Source organism: Pollachius pollachius (genome assembly GCF_949987615.1).
Source record: "Pollachius pollachius genome assembly, chromosome: 2".
In the NCBI taxonomy this organism is placed as follows: domain Eukaryota; kingdom Metazoa; phylum Chordata; class Actinopteri; order Gadiformes; family Gadidae; genus Pollachius; species Pollachius pollachius.
The window spans coordinates 36,644,640-36,666,518 of NC_136935.1; the positions used below are offsets into that span (position 1 = coordinate 36,644,640).

At 43.4% G+C, this 21,879-nt stretch overlaps 1 protein-coding gene across 1 annotated transcript; it reads left to right on the forward strand.

Moving 5' to 3' along the window:
- Nucleotides 1–19,044: 19,044 nt before the first annotated feature.
- Nucleotides 19,045–20,638, forward strand: LOC307071742 (GTP-binding protein Rhes-like). Its single transcript, XM_079730815.1, has one exon. The coding sequence runs from the start codon at nucleotides 19,383–19,385 to the stop codon at nucleotides 20,010–20,012; it is 630 nt and encodes a 209-aa protein (XP_079586941.1). The 5' UTR covers nucleotides 19,045–19,382; the 3' UTR covers nucleotides 20,013–20,638.
- Nucleotides 20,639–21,879: the final 1,241 nt, after the last annotated feature.

The window sequence follows — 21,879 nt, forward strand, 5'->3', positions numbered from 1 at the left end:
AGGTGTTGACATCACAATCAGGATGGAGAAGGGAGGGGGATGAAGAAAGATTTACAGAAAAAGCGGGACAGGCGGATTTAAAAGGTAGGATTTAAAAGTGACAGAGGAGAGAGGAGCGAAAGGGTGAGAGAGGGAGGGAGAGTGAGAGACGTAGAGAGGTATGTGAGTGAGGGAGGGTAATAGGTAGAGTGAGAGAGGGAGCGAGAGGGAGCGAGAGGGGAAACAGAGGCAGATTAAGAGGGCAAGGGAGGATGAGAGAGGGGGAGAATGAGTGGGGGAGGGTGAGAGATGTAGTGAGACTCTGATCGGGGCTCATTCTACTAGAGAGGAGACTCTTGTATGCCTTCAATAATGCTATTTTATTCTGCAAATACTGTGTGCTACTCAATATCGTATAATGAATTTGCCAGGATACAAGTTAATGATTCAATAGGCAGTCCATGCAGGTAACAAAGACAATTTTTTTTTATTAATCAAAGAAAAAGGAAGGACATCAAACAAACAACTTCAATTAAACTGAGCCTACCTCACCAAATGTATCATTCAAATGTCGAGTAATCCAAGCTATCCTATAATACTGAAAATAGTCTTGAATCGTCCTTCTTAAGATGTAACATCAACCTTTTCAATTAAAAAGGCCATCTCTCAGGCACACCAAACCCTACGCTGGCCTCGACTACTCCATGAAATGAGATTTCATGGAGTAGCTACTGAATGTTTTGATCAGATCAATGTCGGTTCCTTTCGACCTTAAGGAGAAGAAGAAGGTTACTCAGAAATAAAAATGTACTGTAAATGGAAGCTGTGTGTTTCTATAGTAACATCGTCTTCAAAATCCCTTGAAATAGAATATATCCATTGTCAAAACAATTATAATTAACTTGTAAACATGTAAACAGGAAATGACGGAGCGGAGTGCGGACAATAGGGGATTATGTTTATCAACACGGCGGATGCGCGCGCAGACGAATGGCAAAAATAACTTTTGTTTGACCGGTTGCCATGGTTATCTCTGTGCAGTTAATTTGCAATTGCGGTGTTAATTAGCGATTTTTTCAGGTTACTGTTACATTAAACTGTAATCAGAAAACGCGAGAGTATCTGTGGTATAAAGGCTGGGACGATTTCGAATTATAAATATGTACACTTTATGTTGAAAGTACCGTCGCAATTCCCATTGAAACGAATGGCGCGGTGATTTTTCTTCAAAACGAGAGCTGGTAAATTGTGAAAAAATGAATTAAACTGTAATCAGACAACGCGGTTATATGCTATAGACCCTAGACTCTAGGGTCTCAAAGTGGTGTCCCCGGACCCCCGGGGGTCCGCGGCGCGTTGCCAGGGGGTCCGTGAAGAGCTTGTTACAACATAAACATACCGGTATTTATGGAGCAAGTGCTGGGCCTGTCGTCATTACTTCCGTCGGCGTAACGTTAAACCAATGAACACTCAGCTTTTACATTACGTCAAACTCCCTCAGGCTTTAACTTCACATCTCGCAGCTGAATAACTAAATGAAAGCCAATTAAACAGGCGCAATGTGTTCAGCCCTCCGTCTGCTTTAATTTTGGACCAATAGTAACTCTGTTAACATTACGTCAATCTGTCAACGCATTCTCGAGTCTGAAAACTTTTAAGTAGCCTACTGAGGAGAATCCACAATGGATAAATATTTAAAAAGGCCTAATAATGATCATCCTAAACAAAGCGGAAAAGTTAGGAGGTACGATGAAAACTACATTGTCTTTGGATTTATTGAAAACAGTGGTGGGAAGCCGATGTGCGTTGTGTGTCTTCAAGTGTTAGCAAACGAATCAATGAAGCCCGCTAAGCTAAAGCGTCATCTCCTACCCAAGCACCCGGAGTACAGTGATACATCAAAGGTCTTCTGTGTGAGGAAAAGTGAAGAATATATCCATCAACGATCAAAACTCACTAATTTGGCCACAACGTCTGAGAGGGCACAGAAGGCTTCATTTTTAGTGGCTCAGCAGATAGCAAAATGCAAGAAGCCTCATACCATCGCACATGAGCTGATCCTCCCAGCAGCAGTGGGTATGTGTGAGATAATGCTCGGGACAGAGGCAGCAAATAAATTAAAAAGCATACCCCTCTCCGATGACACCGTGAAGCGCTGGATCGATGACCTGTCGGATGATATCGTATCGCAGCTTCTGGGGAGACTTCGTTGCAGTGAGGTGCAATTTTCCATACAGTTGGACGAATCAACTGATGTGGCTAGCGCAGCACAGCTAATCACTCTTGTCCTGCTACCTGTGGGATGGAGCCATTCTGGAGGACTTCTTGTTCTGCAAAGAGGTCCCTGGCAGGACAACCGGCGAGGAGGTTTTCAAGATCCTGAACGAGTTTTTTGAGTTCCATGAGCTGAGTTGGGGGAAATGTGTGGCTGTTTGCACTGATGGAGCTGCAGCAATGACGGGCCGAAAGAGCGGCGTTGTCGCTCGGATAAAGGCAGTAAATCCAAAAGTGAAATCTGTGCACTGTATGCTGCACCGGCAAGCGCTCGCCTCCAAAGGTATGGAACCAGATCGGCACTTTGTGTTGAGTAAAGCTGTAACTGCAGTTAATTTTGTTAAGTCGAGGGCATTGCAGTCACGTTTGTTTGGGCAACTTTGTCGGGAGATGGATGCGGGCCATGACACACTGCTTTACCATTCTGAAGTAAGGTGGCTGTCTCGTGGGAAGGTGCTTCAGCAGGTATTCGAGCTACGCAGCGAGATGTCAGAGCTTCTGAGAACTGAAAAGCCCGACCTCGCAGTTTTTTCCGACCCAGAGTATGTTGCCAAATTGGCAACATACTCGGGAACATATCTTGTGGATGTATTCAACATTCTCAATAGCCTCAACCTCTCCATCCAGGGACGCTATGCATCCATCCTTGACGTTAGCGACAAAATAATTGCTTTTATGAGGAAAACAAAGCTATGGAGAAGAAGACTCCAAGATTGAGTGACCGACATGTTCCCGCAACTCACGGATTATCTTCACACAAACAACAGTTGGTGCAGTGCAGAAGGTAGCCACCTCTCACCTCACTGCACTCAGCAAGCACTTCAATTCGTACTTCGCGGACGTGAATACTGATGCTTGGGACTGGGTGCGAGATCCCTTTGCTCCAGGAGTAACATGTAGCGACCTCACTAGCAAAGCAGAGGATGAGTTGGTGGACTTATCTTGTGATCGGACTTTGAAGGCCCTATTCCAGCAGGTGAGCCATGTAGACTTTTGGCCCTCCCTCTCATGTGAGTATCGTGAGCTCACAGCACAGGCCATGCAGGTATTGCTACCATTTCCTACTACTTACTTATGCGAGTCATCTTTCTCAACTTTGACTGCAATGAAGACAAAGTACAGAGCTCGTCTCCATGTGGAGAGTGATCTTAGAGTCTGTTTATCGTCCATCACGCGAAGACTGGACAAACTATGTAGTGAGAGACAGGTACACCCATCTCATTAGTGACACATTAATCTTCTTAATACGGGGTGCCTATTCATCTCTCTTTCTGTTAATAAAGAGTATGCATTATTGTCACCTTATATCAGTGCTTTTGTATTGTCTGTTAACACTACTTGATTTGATTAATCAAAGAGTTGATGTTGCACTTGTTACATTGTGTTTCTACAGTTAATTGTATTTCTCTCTTTCTTTCTTTCTCTCTCTCTCTCTCTCTCTTTCTTTCTTTCTTTCTTTCTTTCTTTCTTTCTTTCTCTCTCTCTCTCTCTCTCTCTCTCTCTCTCTCTCTCTCTCTCTCTCTCTCTCTCTCTCTCTCTCTCTCTCTCTCTCTCTCAAAAAGTTTGATTCTCTCTGTACCTGTTGCTGCATCAGTACATTTTCATTGTCTTTTAGCACTATACTAATCAAAAAGCCTGTTGCACTATTGTTGCAGTTCATTTTTTCTGCAACAATAGTGCAACCCCCCGCACACACGCACACAGATTTAGCTTTGGTTCATGATTTACCTACTAAAACAATTGTCTCTCAATGCATTGAGTATTTTATTTGTTCAACAGTATATTGTCTGTTACATCAATGTTTTTTGCAATGATCGTTGTCACTGTCCTTCGTTGTTATTTGCTGTGATGAATTACCAAATGGCCTAACTATTTGTGTGCATGTGGGCGAATTTGTTTTTTTTCACACATTTATAAAAAAAGTAAAATCTATTTACATATTGTAAATGCAATAAAATGCTTATTTAACACTATTGTGGTAGTAGCACTGAATGATTGAAGCATAAAAGAGTTCCAAAGCATCTAACAGAACAAATAGACATGAGCCTATATGATTACATTTGTGTTGCGGTTATGAGGGGGTCCTTGAAATAAATTCTGCCCTATGGGGGGTCCCCGGCCCCATATAGTTTGAGAACCCCTGCCCTAGAGTATCTGTGGTATAAAGGCTGGCACGAATTTCGAATTATAAATATGTATAATCCATACCGTTAGCTCTAGCTCACAGCTCAGCGGACTAGAATACCTCCCGTTGCCAAGTCGTAGCTACGGTCCGTCCTATTTATGTGAGAAACTTTGCATTTGGATTGTAAAACGCATGCAAATGTAAATGAATGATCTTGAATGATTTATTTTCTTTGGCAAGTGACCATGGTATAAGCGGGATAATGCCCTTCGAGGTGTCGAAAACATGTTTGATCGATCGTAATTAAAGGGGACTACTTTTTGAGGAAGATGAACTCAAACAGAGTATACATTTAATAAGCATGCAATACGAATAAGAAACAGCATAATTATTAAAGTATTTGAATTGTTTTATGTTGGCAAGCAAGAAGTAGAATAAATTGGATAATCAGTCTTATTAAAAGGGTTTGTGCAACCAACCGCACAAGAAGACATGATTGCGGCTCTTGTCGGTCTCAGCTTTCTGCCAACGACATGCGCGTAGAGCGGGGAGTGACGTAGAGGGACGTAGACTGATAATCCCTCTGTAGGTTATCAGATAAGAAATACCAAAGCGCACACAGTATTGGCTCATTGTTCCATGCCATGGCTTCCAGAAATATGTAGAAATATCCCAAAAATGTGATAAAATGAGGAAGCGTAGTTTGTAAATCTGAGCCATCTCTGTTTAAGTAGTTTGTTTACCATCTTTACGTCGGTCCCTACAACACACTGCGCTGATTCGCTAGCATACAACCGATCAGAGTATCCAATGGCTCAAATCCTCAGACCGCCAACGCCCTCAGACTTTACAAATTGAATCGGACAAGACATCGTCTGGGCGGTTCCAAGAGCTTCCAACACAGCTTATCACACCGAACAGATTTGGCAGTTTGGCCAGTGTGTTCCACACTTAAATCCATGTTCATACTAAAAATAAGTTATTTAAATTGGTATGGATTATGCGAAAATCTATATTTCTATAAAGCAATATTAAATCAATCACAATTACACTTGAAGTAGTCAGGGACTGGAAACTACTTGGGCGTCAGAAATTACATCACAGTGAAAATTTGAATAAGTGATAATGCACTATTTGCATCGCAAGTATGTGTCACCTGTGATTCCTTTGAAAAGGCGGCTAGGCTGTGAATACCTTGTGTGACTGCTTGCTGTCCTAGTTTTTACTTGTTTGCTTACATGGTATTACCAGGCTTTTACTATGTCCCATGTAACTTAATAAATGGTCACAACTAAACAGTTGCCTACTTACTTGAGTTGATAGGCAGTAGTGGAGGTTTTTCTTTGTATTTCAGCTGTGGTTTCTCTGTGTTCACCTACTTATTTGCCAGTGGTAATAGCCCAATTATATATGGTAACTGAACATATATTTACCTGGTAAAGGCTTAGTAATGAGGGGACTGTAAAAGGAAGGGGTCACCACGCAGGTCAACCGTGGGAGTATACAACTATTGTTGAAACAACCTGCCAAGCAGGGAGGGACACATGCTACGAGAAAAAAACACCTCAATAATATATTTGTATAATTCCCTGGAAAAACGTAACCGGAACGACAATTCATGTCATCATATTAATGTTAACATTTGGGAATGGAAGGAGCACAAGGTTACTATGGGAACAGAGTCGAGTGTTACTTACAGCTCTCTGCAGTATTGGCACGAACAGCCTCAGCGGACAGAGATGCTAACCCTACCTCTGGCTGGGGGGTCTTACTAGTCATTTGTGCTGAGACACAGCAGGGCACGAGGACAGACATTTTTATCAAAAGTATTTTTTCAGTAGAAAAAAATGTGCTCCGTGCGTACCACCAGTGGTACTCGAGGGTACTGCAGTGTGAATTTATTCTAGAAATAGACAATTTCTTGAAGAGATTAAATAATATGGATAATTGAGAGAAATATATTATAAATATTGTATTATGGCTTGTTGTTATGTCACTTTTAAATATTTTTTAAGTACTAAGTATTTTAATAGTGTCCCTTTATTCAATCGATCATATCTTGTCAGTTGTAATGTTTTCCAGTGATTTTCTGCATTAATTTGGGTTTGCTAAATAAGCACACAGCAGCCTTGCTGATATGAATTTTTCCGCCGGTTCCCAACAGCCATGGCCTTCTTGCAGGGATTATTTTGCAGAAAGGGGACATGACACTATTTGCTCAGCCAATGCATGTGCATTTAACAATTTGTTACTGTTTGACACCTCAGGTCAAAGGTTTGGAACCCCTGCTCTCCAGGGGTTAAGGTGAATTGCTCCGACCCTGCAACTGCAAGTAGAAAGCAAGCTTTGCTGTTTTATACCATAAGATACTGATGATATCTACATTTAATTTGAGAAGCATAGCCTCAAAATTACCATCCACTTGTGAATTTAGTCTTAGAAAAGGTGTTAGAAAAAGACTCTTAGAAAAAGATTCCTGATTAAATGATCATTAGTTATTAATTTAACAGCAATTCAATCCATCGCTAGATTTTCTTCACGCCCCCATTGCTCTTTAAACGTGTTCCTCATCATAAATTGCCACACCCTTCCCCGATAGCTGATTAGTGCTGGCGTTTTGCAATATTTGGAAAAGGCTTTCAAAGGGTCGAGGCTCAAACTCGCGAGATCAGGATGAACTCACAACATTTAGTATTGCAGCATCAGCATCAAATATAATAAGTGACATCTGCGAGGTGTTTTGAGCCATTACAGGAAAACTGTCACCAATGTGTTGGAAGCAGGCACATCGCACAGCATGGAAGCATACATAATAGCAGAAGCTATAGTCTTTATATCTGTAGAAGATAGACAAGGAGCCAGAGGGAAAGAGAGAACGACACATGGAGAGAGAGACGGAGAGAGCACACAGCATTCTGCATGGCTGAAACAGTGTTGTTTTGTCTTGCATTGAATAAAAGAGATATTGTTACAGACAAGCCATTACCGATAACCACTTTTTTTAACCCTAAGGATAGGTGATCTCGGGTCCTACATTAGTTATTTTGTTATTTTAGACATCCAAGTAACCATGTCTCCGGCTTACTGGATGGGCTATGAAATGGGATGTGACAATGCTGGGGCAAATGGATGGGGCAAATAAGTTTGAGCCCCCATGTGACCTGGGTGGAAGTTTGGGGAAGATCCCTATTTATCTATCGAGAGAGAACGGAGAGGAGAAATAGCTTGCTCCGACATCAGGGATCGCGATGGCACAACCTACCGGCAGTCACTAACCGGAGGACAACGTCGAACTTTTTAGAAAAACAACTTGAAACCAACGAAGCTGGACGCATCTAATGCCGACGAACACCCGCTCCCGCAGCCAACGGACACCGCCGTTCCCGCCGCCGATGTGGTGGGCGTCGGAGCAATCGAAACTGTGCCAGGGGCGGTATCGTCTTCCTTCGCTGCTTCCATTTTGTGGTTGATGTAAGTCGTGTTTTATTTAGTCGTCCACTATACTGGGTCGTCAGGCTAGAGGGGGGTTTGTGACAGACAACGAAGCCTGTGATGTAGGAGGCTTGTGATCTCTCTGCCCAGTATGTAGTGACAATATAGCTAGACTGTTCTTGGCCTATCGACACCGGCCGATTCCATCCCTATGGAAACCTGGCGAACATCTGGTTGATAGGCCAAGCAACATTGAATGGTTTTCATGTCTGTATGAGAATGTACAGGAATAACTATTCATTGCTAAACTTCCACATCATTGTCACATACGGTTGCTTTTTTGCAGTTTTGTTTTTTATTTTTAAGGGTTCACTAAACCACTGAAAACCAGTATGTCCAGGATATTGGCGTCCGGGGAAGTGTGCCCATGCTGGGGTCCTTCTCTGTCTGCAGTGTCAACTGAACATCCACTGAACGGAATCGATCAAAAGCAATCTATTCATTGTATCTCTCTGCCAACGGAATCATTCCAATTACTAACGCAAAAAATTAAGTGCTTCTTCCTGACAAAATTCGAGGAAATTCCCATTTAGAGCGCCTAATGTTCGGGAGCACATAGTGGGCGTTTTAGAGGCTACCACGGTGTGCCTCTGTAAAGTGTTTACTTATTTCACCTGAATGCCCAAGGCGGCCATTAAAGCTCTGTAGAATGGCTTTACTGCTGCAGTTTTCCCCAAGCTGACCTTCCCTCCATAGCTACTAGACCCCCACTGGCCGGCTGACCGGCATCTCAGCCGCTGTGCTTCCCAGCTATCGCACGCACACAAGTACTGTAAATGAGTGTTGAAGTGTCCCAAAACACCTAACCCTCACTGCTCTTGACGAGTCGCCTGGTCGACACCGCCATCGGTGTATGTTTAACAATGGTTGTAAGTCACTTTGTTGGTAATACAAATTAAAGCGGTATGCAGTATGCAGTATACTTTCATCCAAAGGGTCTTATAATATCTTGAGGACATTTGAGGGGTTGTAGCATGGGAAGGCCCTGGTGGAAGATAAAATATCAAACAAACTGCAAATCAAGAAAACACAATTTACGGAAAACACAAACCCACAGCCCCCAACAGCCAACACACAATGCAAAAGTAACAACGCAATCGCAAAAGTCAAATAACAAATACAAGAGCCACACACACACACACACGCACTGAGTGCCTATAGAGAAATGCATATATTCTTAAAATCACTAATTTATGTATGCACACAAAGCCACACACACAAACACACACACACGTAAATGAACAAAGATGCACAGACATAAACAGACAAATGCTCATGAATAAAAACAAACAAAAATTCATACAGACTGACACATGGGCGTCTGCGAGTAATGAACACAATCTCATGCACACACACCGTAATCAGTATACACACATGACCTTGTGGACTTATTGAAACGTAATATAGAGAACCACTTTTGTTGAGGTTGAACCATTGTGAGCAACACGGCATGATTGAAACGATATGCTTAAAGTAAAAGATGAGTGAAAGACAGCCTCCGTACTAAGGCATACTGGGAGGAGGAGTTGGATCCAGACATCCAGAGGTTTCTCTTCATCAGTCTGCCATTTATGAATCCTGGGCTGCAGGCAGTTTGACACATGTCTTCCTCACAGTAATAATTTGTTTAAGGGCTCCTGTATTGGTCATATGGGGCTTGGTGAAAATAAAGGACAACAACAATACCTCCACCCTGTTAAACATGTTTAATGATGTAAGAACGGTATTACTGTGAGCCGTCTTAGGGGCCAGATCTGCATAACCAGAAAGTCTCTGTAGAGGCTAGAGTGGCCCAGACTGGCACAAACTTTTAATTCTCTGCCAAAGACTGCTTCAGGCATGTGCTTACTAGTTATAGAGGAGAGGGGGCGAGGACAGAGTTCTTAGTTCCTGACCTCCTCCTACATCCGTCAGGAGGACAGAAGGAGAAGGGGGTCAGGAAGGAGGAGGTGACTCATGTGGACAACATCTCACCTACCACCCATCGCACATCACTGATCGTAATACATGGACCCAATACACAGAGCCAATATATTGACCCAACACACAGACCCAACACAAAGATCTACTAAATAGACCCAATTCCTAGACCCAATACAAAGACCCAAAACATAGAACCAATACATAGACCCGCTACAAAGACGTTCAAATATAATCGCAAATACATCATCCAAAATACATAGAAGCAAATGCATAATTACGTAAATGAGCGGATGGATAGATGGGTGGATGGATAATAGTTATGCTGCAGTATAATTATTTAAGCTGTAAGCTTTGACTGTTTCCAGACTTACTTGTTTGTCACCTTGGATAAACGCATCTGCTAATTGACTAAATGCAATGTAAACATAATGTTATGGTTGGATAAACATATAATGGTAGAGAGGTTGGACTGACCAGAGAAGAATGTTTGTGTATGGATGAAATAATGATGGGATGGACAGATTATTGAAAAGTGAATAGACAAATAATGGGTAAACAGTCGATGGGCACTAAAGAATAAACTAAATGGATGGGTGAGTTTATGGTGGGTTGAGCCAGGAATACCCAGATGGAAGTCCCAGACCAGGGCAGATGCTCCGTGGAAAATCCCTGTGTACAGTTCACCATTTTTATGGCAAAGGCTTCTGAACCACCTCTAAAAGATCTCATTTGAATTTGGAGGTGAACACTACAGGAAATGTTCCTTTAAAGCATTGGTTCTCAACCTGGGGTCCCAGGACCCTTGGGGGTTCCTGGGACCCCAGGTTGAGAACCCCTGCTTTAAAGGAGCTATGCTTTAAACAACTACAACCCACATTCACCATTGCTGTACGTGAGCGTAGCACTCTCATCTTTGTTTTTTCGTTGAAGGGAGTGCTAATCGTGACCGAAGGGCAGAACCGCGAGTCACAGAGTTCGGACAATAAGAAGACTCTGGAAGAGTTCAATCCGATCTCATGGTTAGCGATGATTTATAAGCATTAAGGAAGCAGGAATGTGAGGAAGACCCTCAGGAAAAAACAGAATAAAAGAAGGACAAAAGAAAGGCGAAGGGAAGGAAGGAAGGAACAGAAGTAGGGTAGGAGGGAAGGAACAGAGGGAGCAAACACACTGAATTTTAAAACATAAAATTCAGAGCAAACAAAACATATTTATTCATTTTTACACACATCTCTTCTTTTAAACACACACATACACACACACACACACACACACACAAGGTAAACACACTCAAACACACACACGCACACACATACAAACAGAAAAGTGTGTACAGGGAGAGAAAAACATCACACACACGCACACACACACACACACACACACACACGCACACACACACAGAGACAAGGGGACAGTGCATACTAGTATAACAAGAAGTGCACCAAGAGAGATAGAAGGTTATTCACACGTACACAAACACACAAACACTCTCCACAGACAGGAGGACACGGCACCAGTTACTGTGCGCTGTTGCCTCCAGAAATATCACCACAAAAGTCTGATTACCTCCACACAGAAAATATTCGTCAGCCAACCTCCAGTCTTCTCCCCAGCTGAACACCAGCCAGCTCACCAGTTCCACACCCTGCAACGCTGGAGTCATTGAGGGCTTTCATTCCATCTAAAGATGATAAGTCTTTTCATTAGGTTAAATTTAGCTCATGAAAGAAATAAAGATTTTTTTCATGAAAAGCTTTTAGGAAATGATGAAATCAAAAATATCCGGAATAGAAAATTGGCCTGTTTTAGTCGTCATCGCTACGAAAACATAATGTGCTAAATTTCATGGGTCATTTCCTTGACCAGTGACCAGGTTCTATTGTACAACCGATAAGACAGACTTGTTCTGACTGTACTAAATGCTTTTAGGTAACATACTCACCATACTTCTCTTTTACAATCTGCTCTCCTCACAGAGAAACTAATGCTTGTTGATTCATTTCAACATTGTGTTGTTCACCACAACACACAGACATCCCTCGACAAAACAAGGTGACCTCTACTTTTAATATAACGGTTTTCCTCCTCCATCAGGATTCATGTTTCTCCCCACACGTCAACAATATATATTTATGAACATGAAGACATTGCTATTCAAAAGTGGTCGCCATGGGGAAAACTGAAGATTACCATTGTGCCTCCATCCACATCTTAAGAGTCGAGATTGTCATGTATAATTCAGCCGGATGAAGGTGTGTTGAGCAAGTGAGGGAGAGAAATAGGTGGGAAAGAGAAATAGAGAGAAAGAGAGAGAGAGAGAGAGAGAGTGTGTGTGTGTGCGTGTGTGTGTGTGTGTGTGTGTGTGTGTGTGTGTGTGTGTGGGTGGGTGTGAATGAGTGAGAGAAAGAGAACGAGAGAGCGAGTGTGTGTGTGTGTGTGTGTGTGTGTGTGTGTGTGTGTGTGTGTGTGTGTGCGTGTGTGTGTGAGAGAGCGAGATAGAGAGAGAAAAAGGGCGACTGTGTGTGTGTGTGTGCTGTGCATGTATGCATGTGTGAAGTGTAGAGGTGCTTCTGTGAGGCTCATTGTCTAACTAGTTGCGAGGTGTACAATGGAAGCAGCGGGTATGTTCATGGACGCGTGTTTCCTCATCTAAAGACCCCATGTGGCCCCTCCCCCTCTACTTACAGCTCACCATAGTGAGTCAACACCTTGTCAACGTCAAAGTGCTCATTCATTAGGGATGGCGTCAGAAGAACCCTTTTGGCTTTGTGGCGTCGTTAAAATGGCAGGCTGTTATTTATATTTTGTGAGATAACCTTCACGAGACTAGCATGTCATCAGCGTGGTGCTAGTCACGTAGCATAGGGCAACATGTGTTGCTCTTTTGATATCAGGGATTGCTAGCATGGTTTTACAAAAACAAAATTGAAACGTTCCAAACCATAAAGCATAGATAATCAGTTTCTAGGGAAACATTCCAGTTATGGTTGATAGAGTTATGGTTGATAGACGGTTACATAGCACAATGTTCCCCCAGCTGGAACAACAGGTTTTAGTCGTCAACTGAAAAAAGTGTATTTCAGCATCTTGTTTCCTCCAAAACACTTCCACCAGGGTAAGGACAAGAAATGTACAGTAACACACACACACACACACACACACACACACACACACACACACACACACACACACACACACACACACACACACACACACACACACACATATACAGTACACACACAGACAAACAGAGGCACACAATTTGTGATGTCTATGACCTCAAAAAGGCAGAGCAAGTCACCGGGGACAAAGCATCAGGACAGGCGGGCTACACCTGTCCCAGATGCTGACAGAGACATATGGCTCTAGTCTAGCTTCCGTGACAGGTATCATGCCCTTTAACTCTGGTTGTTGTGACCCATGGCTGTGGTACTGGGCTTGTGAAGCGAGCTGGAAGGGATGGTAAATGAAAGTGGTTCCTGGCCTCCATTTCCTCTGGGCCTCAATTTGTTTCAATCAAGCTGAGGCTCTGAAGCCCTTGGAGACCCATGCTGGCCCACCTGCTGAACGCTGCACTGCTTCAACAGGTCTTTGTATACTGACAACAAGGTGCACACGTGGAGCAATGGTTTCAGTTTCACAATAGCTCTATTATACATGCTGCACTCAGTCCAGCTGCCTTTGTTCATTTTTTTGGTATACTTTTTGTCTTTGTTGAATGCCTTGAATGCTCTCAGTCTAACACTTGAGTGGCTTTGCATAAAGAGCATGTGCTTGACATGCTTGAGTGTGTCTGGCTTAGGCAAGGTCACTGGAGATCTGTCTGTCTGTCTGTCCATCTCTCTCTCTCTCTCTCTATATATATATATATATATATTGGGGCTGTCAAATTAACGCGTTAATTTCGACTAATTAATCACAGAAAAATTAACGCAGATTAATCGCGCTTCTATAGTGCACTTTGACCCGGTGCGTCATTTGCATTGAAACAAAATGGAGGCAGACGAGAAGACGCTTCTCGGCCCCGTGACCGGAAAGTTCAAGTTTAAACTCCCAGACAGAACTGTAGATAGGAACACCGTTATCTGCAATCTCTGTAGTAAGGAATTTTCCTAACACCGGAGTTCATCAACCCTTAAATATCACCTCAACGCAAAACATTTGGTAGCAAGCTCGCAGGTACGAGCTGCCACAGCCCCTGAAGCTGGCGCTAGCAGGCAGCCTCGTCAAGCCACACTCGACTGAGATGCATTGAATCTTGAGTGAGATGGAAATGTTATTAATTTGATCTTAAAATGCACCGTATGTTAATGAAAGACATGTTTTAAATAAGAGGTATTGAACTTTAAAGTCTATTATGTATATTATTCATTGAATCACTCATCTGCCATAATTTACTTGAATTAAATTATTTTTAAATACTTTCTCGGAAAAATGTAAGCATGCGATTAATTTAGATTAATTAATCACAGAGCCTGTAATTAGTTAGATTAATTGTTTTAATCGCTTGACAGCCCTAATATATATATATATATATAGAGAGTAGAAAACTGCACAGAGCCATTGCAGTTTAATTGGGTCCACGGCCATCATTCAGATAGTCTTGGTTCCATAAGGTAACCGGGAGGGTGACGTGAGGTGATAGTACTTGTGTATCCGTCCTCGGCTAAGCATCCCTTGGACGATGAGATGACCCTGTGTGACTTTATGCTGCCAGGATGTTGAAAACATAACAGAGGCAGTGCTTAGTCCACTCTGTGAAGTAAATTCATGTTTTCAGCGATAGCACATGGGTTTGTTTTCCTAGCTTAACCAGCTGACGAGGACACTACCTACGTCACTAAATAGTGTGTCTATCTTAACCTGAAAGGAACTTTGTTCACCATAGTGATGCTACGTTATGATGTGATTTGAGTAGCAGGAAGATAAATGCGGCTTAGATAGCCAGCCAGCCTCTAGCGTAATGTCGGAAACGAGACCGAAGGCTTGTGTGTGAGTCTAGGTCTAGCTTTGCTTCGTGAAGGGGCTACATTGTAAACTACTGCATTTATAACACACACTATCACCAATAAACACGTGCATGTGCTAGAAACCAAACCAAGCAGCTCAAATGTCCTCAATTTGGGGTTAAGCATCGCTAACTGCTCAGCACGACTTCAACACATGCCGCCTTGAGGAGCAAAAGATTAAAACAGCAACCATCTCACCATCAAGCATCAATAATTTATTGAAACACATGCCCAATACAAGCTTGCCTACAATCAAGCCAATGTTCTCTCTTTTTTCTTTTTAACCCCAGGCCTTCAGGGCACAACTCTAGGTGCTAAGCAACCCTAAAGCAGTGAGCATAACACTTGGTTACCATTGATAACAATTACCAAACGGTGTCTAGCAACTGCTCAAAAGCGTTTGGTGAGACCTTATCTTATTTGACCTGGTACAACTGGTGAACTCTTTGAACTTTTAGGATGTGACATCATCAGGAGGAACATGGGGAAGGACATCCCGATTAGATGAAGGCAGGAAAAATACTTGACTTTAAAGACCTTACCCTATATGATTCATGACACTCTTCTGACACGTTTGCATGGTCTCTATTCCAGTAGAATTAGGGAAATGGAGTTAAATAAAGGGGAGCCAACCCATCACAGCTAAAAGGAAGTGTTTGCTCAGAGCACTAGCGGCCCTGTTCACTCCAACAAGGAGCAGTTGAGCAAAGCGCACACAGATGGCCACTTGGAACGTGTCCCAGATAAAGTAATGATGACAAAACACCCATGTTACCCTGCCAGTGATTTCCGCCAATTATCTTTTTACTAAAAGATTTAACAAGGTACAAGGAAACGGATTAAAGAATCCCCTGGTTTTGTAAGCAATACCATTGTGCATAATAACTTTGTGGCCAATAGTGCAAATTCGAAATATCCCATGATACATTTGACACGCATACAAAACAACCATACCACACAAAGATTTGAAATGAGCTCTGTGTTTTATATAACGGGGGGGAAAACGGATGGTGCTGGGCGATGTGGATTGTAAGTCAGTATTAAATCAATACATGAATAAATAAATGAATAAGCCTATGAAATAAATACGGTTATGAAATAATTCTTCAAGTAAACTAAGGATGGAATCAATATATAAACAAATGTAAATATACAAATGAGTCAATATAGTTTGATATAAATACACTTTTGTAGAATGTTGCAGACATTGGTGGGCGTTGGCAGCGGGTGAGGCTGTTCACAAGGTTAAATCCCATGTGGGCGCGTATATTTACATCTCGCTTCTGTCACGCAGGAACATTGTCTCCTTGGGGTGACTCAGGCTGACAGGGAGCGGGTGAAGTAGTCTTGTTACTAGATTAGAATCACACATCGCCAAGAGCAGAGCCAGGGCCTAGTCAGGCTTTTCTTGGACCGTGTAAGCATGTCACACAGATAATGTCGAACAGATACAGAAGTTAGCAGTTCTGTTGCGCACACACACACACACACACACACGGTTGGATATCCATCCTCTTTTGGAAGGAAACACATCATTTTCTACAAGGGTCCATCACCCTTGCATCGCTTAACAAAATCAGAGCCGAGAGCCAACAAGGGCCAATCAGAACATGACTCTGTAAGCCTTTGACCAGTCTGGGAGCTTAACGCAAACCCAGTGGAGGCTAGTGACACATCCTGAGTATAACAGACTCTCAAACAGAGCCATGGCTTGCCTTCTGCCATCTTTATTAGAGAGGTCCTTTCAAAGACAGGTGTGGAAAATAGATAGAAATAGAAAATAGGAAGACACTTAAGAGCTGAATCAAGAAGCCACAGGGAGCATCTCTCCAATCACATTGCTTCAATCATTTTAGTAGCTAATCCAGAACAATTGGGACTAACAATAGCATTGATAGGTTTGAGAAACATATGCTGAAAAAGGGGCAGCAGAACTGTTAAGAGGTGTGTGATTTGTCGTCTCCTGAGGCCATCTTGACCTCTGGCCTGGAGTCTGTTGAAAGCCTCTTCTGTTGGGGAGAGGCTGTAGCACCCATCAATGCCAGGGGAGGGAGTTTAACTTCATGAGGAAGCAAGTGGCACGGCCGTCTGCAGAGTTCCAAAACAATGGTGACACCTAGGGAAGATGTAGCAATAATAGATCAAGTGTCATATGTCTGTATTTTGTATATGTATTTGAGCAAGATCATGTTTCCTAGACTGTTTGTGTGTGTTGAAACCAGTACAATGGTGTGCAGTCTGTTCTACTCTCTCCCATCTTTACCTATATTCAATTCAACAATGAGTGTGTGTGCGTATGGGAACGAGAGACACAGCGAGCATGTGCATCAGTGTGTGTATTTGGGACTGTGTGTGTCTGTGTGCAGGTGTGAGTGAGAGCGTGAGAGAGAATGAGGGAACATGCAACAGTTTGTGTGTCAGTAAGTGACAGTGTGTGCATGTGTGTGTGTGTGTGTGTGTGTGCAAACACACACACACACACACACACACAGGTTTTAGATGTTGGCAGGATGCCATGGCCACCCGTGGGACCTACATGGGGTTCCAAACTGTGCTGGCTCACTTAACAAGGTGCTGATGCTTGATGAGAATGAGAAGGCTCAGGTCCCAGAGGAGTGGGGGGGGCTCCCCTATACCAACTCTGACAGACCGTTGTCCCGACCGAGACGGGATATAGCCCGGGGATGCATCAGCCTCTAATTAGTCCCCCCTCTATACAAACGAAATGCATGACGTGTCGACTCACAAAGTGGTCGTGTGTGACCGAACGGATCTGGATGCTGTTCCTGAAAACTTGTTGCAGGAGACAGACTTGCAAGCGGTGTCCCTGCCGTGGTGGTAGCACCGTTGTAATTACCCCTCGCTATGTCAGAGGCATAACATGGGGAAGCAGTGGCCAAACTTAGTTGCCAGCGGCCCTGATGCAAGATTCAGTTATTATTAATCGTAAGCATACGCTGAACACATATGTGTATAAGCACAGACACACGCATAAGCAGATCCTAAGCAATGAAACTATCAGCATTTACAAACTGCACTGCATTAAATATGTGTGAATACACTACACGGACAAGATCAAATATAACACAGCATGGATTGATTCAAGCCTTGTGTTCAGGAGTGCAGACCGTGTCAAAATAAACAAAGCAATTCAACCGAGCAATTCAGCAGAGCAAGAAACACGTTTATTCATTACATCCTGAAAGTGTTTATGGTGCACAGGCCTACCGTTAATGATACATTATGTTGATATATAACACCACCATGGGGGGGGGAGTGGTCTGGATAGTCCTACCCTCCCCCATAGAAGCACCCACCACAATAGAGTAATCTTTAATTGATGGTTTGAATCTCCCATCCATGGATAAGTGAGTTTCAATAAACTTGAACTAATATTACCGTCAAACGTTATAATCAGCTGCATAACACATCAGCAGAGGCCGATTCCAGAATTATACAGGAGCCAGATATACAGAGCAGCGGAATATTATGGTTCATAATAATGATAGGTCAAATGATGCAGAGATTATGAACAATGAATGAGGAATATTGGCAACGTAATTAACTTAAATCCAATAAGCTTTTCAGAACAGGAATCTGACCTTTGTGTAACAATCCACAAACCTGGTTGGTTGACAATTCACGATAAGTAAGGTAGTTAGAAAGCATTAGTAATGTTTGTTGTGTGAAGTCATCAAAATGGAGGTCTATAGTTGCCTTACTACTTCTAACATATCGCTTGGTACTGGCATAATGATGCTTAAGGCATTTCCAGCTTTTAAATGTGATCTACAAATGCCTAGTAGGGCGTTTAGTAATGATAAGACCCTTAGTTAACTGTTAATTAGCTGTCATTGTATTACCGATAAAAATATAAAATAATCCATGGAGGTGCGTTTCCCTTTTTTTCTGGGGGGCAACTATATAAAGAATATTTGTTCTTCTTTTCATTCAGTGCTAAATATACGAATAGCTTTAGAAGCAATGTCTCCAATCCAGAATAAACAGGTCTTGCAGGATTCCTAATCAAAAGCAGACAGATCACTCGATCTGACCTCTCCTCTCCTTCATATTCACATCCTCTATCCCAGTCTTCCAAGCCCTCATTGGCTGTGTGGCTCTTCCAGCTCAACAGGCTGCCTCGTTTGGATTGGCTGCTTCCACAGGAGGCAGAACTACTCGGCTGGTGAAAACAGCAATAAAAAGGAGCGCGTGTCTGTGTTTGTGTATGTGTGAGAGATCTCCCAACCAGATGAGCAGACGCTAGGCAACCGTGGGAACACTGACGAGCGCCGTGAATGAACTGCAAGTAAGCTGCAGCCAAGCGAGCCGAAACTACCTGGAAGCCCATCCTTAAACCATCAGAACCAATCGGCAGTTCTTCATCTGAACAACGGAGCCAAGTGGGTCAACTCCCCAGCTTTTTCCAGTTGAAGAGAAGCCATTTGACTCAGTTTTGCAACACCTACACAGAGGACATCTCCGAGACTCTGCAACTCATTTTGACGCGACAGGTATTTGAGGGCAAAGCATCAATAATTAGGACCTCTTCCACCGCTCACCTAGCCAGCCAGCCAGCCATGTCTCTTACTGTGAAGGACAAGACCCGGGTCAGGCTGGTGTTCCTGGGGGCAGCCGGCGTGGGCAAGACGGCCCTGATCCACCGCTTCCTGCAGGACACCTTCGAGGTCAAGCACCGGCGCACGGTGGAGGAGCTGCACAGCAGGGAGTACGAGGTGGACACCGGCGTCAAGATCATCGTGGAGATCCTTGACACCAGCGGCAGCTACTCCTTCCCGGCCATGCGCAAGCTCTCCATCCAGAGCGGCGACGCCTTCGCGCTGGTCTACGCCGTGGACGACCCCCCGTCGCTGGAGGCCGTCAAGAGCCTGCGCGACGAGATCCTGGAGGTAAAGGGCGACAAGGAGGCAGCCATCGTGGTGGTGGGCAACAAGACAGACCGCGAAGCAGAGCGTAGCGTGTCTCACAAAGAGACGTTGGCCACAGTGGAGCTGGACTGGAACCATAGCTACGTGGAGGCGTCAGCCAAGCAGAACGCCAACGTGGTGGAGGTGTTCCGGGAGCTGCTGCAGCAGGCGCACCTGCCCAGCCGGCTGAGCCCCGCCCTGCGGCGCCGCAGGGAGACCATCCCCAAGGACGGCAGCTTCAGACCCCCCATGAACAAGACCAACAGCTGTGTGGTGTCCTGATGTTGACGAGGGAGTAGTGGGGTATAGCACGGGAAAGGGAATGGTGTAGTTAGTGAGGCGCGAGAGGGTTGGAGGAAGCGAGGGCTGTTGCACAGCACTGGAGAGGAGAGGTAAGACGGACTTGAACTCCTTTTGGTACTGATGAACTATCTGATCGATTGATGGAGAGAAACGAAACAGGGTGTTTCCTGACACTCGAATGCACTTTTTGAAATCATCGATTCAAAAATAGGTAACAGTTTATTAAAATTAGCCAAAGGTAAACGCACATATCAGTTTGCAGGCCATGATGTAGAAGGAGATACACCGAAGTGAATACGTCTTATTTGTATGTTGTTGCTGCCTATTGGGAAACAGAGCGACGATGGTCGCATAAGGACGTAGCTTTTCACTTTACAAATGGTATTTGCCAAGGCATTGCGACTGTTGCAAAATGAATAGTTTCCTCTTAGAAATTGTATATAAATGTGCTGGCTGATTGCCAAACCTTATTTGTGATATTGGAAATTCATGATTTTACAAAAAATGTTTGTATTTCAATCTTCTGTGTCATTGTTTTTATTTGCTACAAGTATTTTTTTATTGAATTAAATGTTTAGTGTATAATAAACGTTTTTATTAATGAGTGTTTTGGTCACGTTTTTTCACGTGTTTTCCCCAATGTTGAGTAATGGTGAATGCATCACGCACGAGCCTGAATATAACTTCTACAAAAAAATCCCGAATAAATATAGGGAACTCAATTCAAACTTAATGGTGAAAGAAATTGTGAACCAAGTTCAAAATGTTTTCATCTCTAAGGGCAATTAACAGTGAACTCACAATTGTATTTAACCTCTTCTTCACAAGACCACTTTCTCAGGCTTTTGCCGAAAATAACCCACTGAGAGTGTATTGTCTACTACAAGGGAAACAATATGTTACTATGAAGAGAAATCCCGGGCCTCCACGGATGAGGTGCCCTTGAGCAAGGCACCTGAAACCCCCACCTGTTCCCCGAGCGCTGCACTGCGGCAGCCCACTGCTCCGGGAGTGCCGGTGTGCCCCCATGTGTGTGCCCTATGTGTGTGAACCTCTGTGTGTGTATGTGTTCACCGGCTACCCGGATGGGTCAAAAGCAGAGAAGAATGTCCCCCTAAAAAGGGATAAAGGATAAAAAAAATAAAATAATAATGAGGATTCTACTGGGTCAGAGAGAATAAAGCTACAACAAAGAAGGTAGATTTCAGTTCCACCTGAAATACATTTGCCATCATAGTGGTAAGCCCCCCCCCCCCCTTCCTGTGTGTGTGTGTGTGTGTGTGTGTGTGTGTGTGTGTGTGTGTGTGTGTGTGTGTGTGTGTGTGTGTGTGTGTGTGTGTGTGTGTGGTCATGAAGGTATGTAGAACAACCAATACACACTTCTTGGTAGATGTTATTGTATTTCATGGTTCTCACCAAAATCGTCTTAACATGGTGTCCCAATGCCGGTTATTTATTTTCCTACCCCACTTGCGTCAAGACTCTGCCTCTGCTTGGCTACCCGTATTATATACATAGCAAAACAACAACTGATGACTAGCTGGGGTCAAGAATTTGATGCCAATTAGCATAGATAGGATGTATTAGTATTGGAGGATGTATCAATGCAAAAATGACATTGAAAAGGGGGATACGATACAGACAGGTGAATATTTCTAGTAATTATTGATCAGGTCTGACATTTGACCCCTAGATTGAAAGGTCGGGGCAGAATTACGCCAAGCCAAACAATCGCAATAGCACCATACGTCCACCAGATGGCGATAAAGAGTCTGATGAATAAAGGATATTGACCTTTTTCCTGTTTATCGAATTCCATCCATTCCTTCATGCCAATTTAATGGGT

Coding starts and splice junctions, on each gene's coding strand:
- LOC307071742 (XM_079730815.1), top strand. CDS start 19,383: ATGTCTCTTACTGTGAAGGACAAGACCCGGGTCAGGCTGGTGTTCCTG.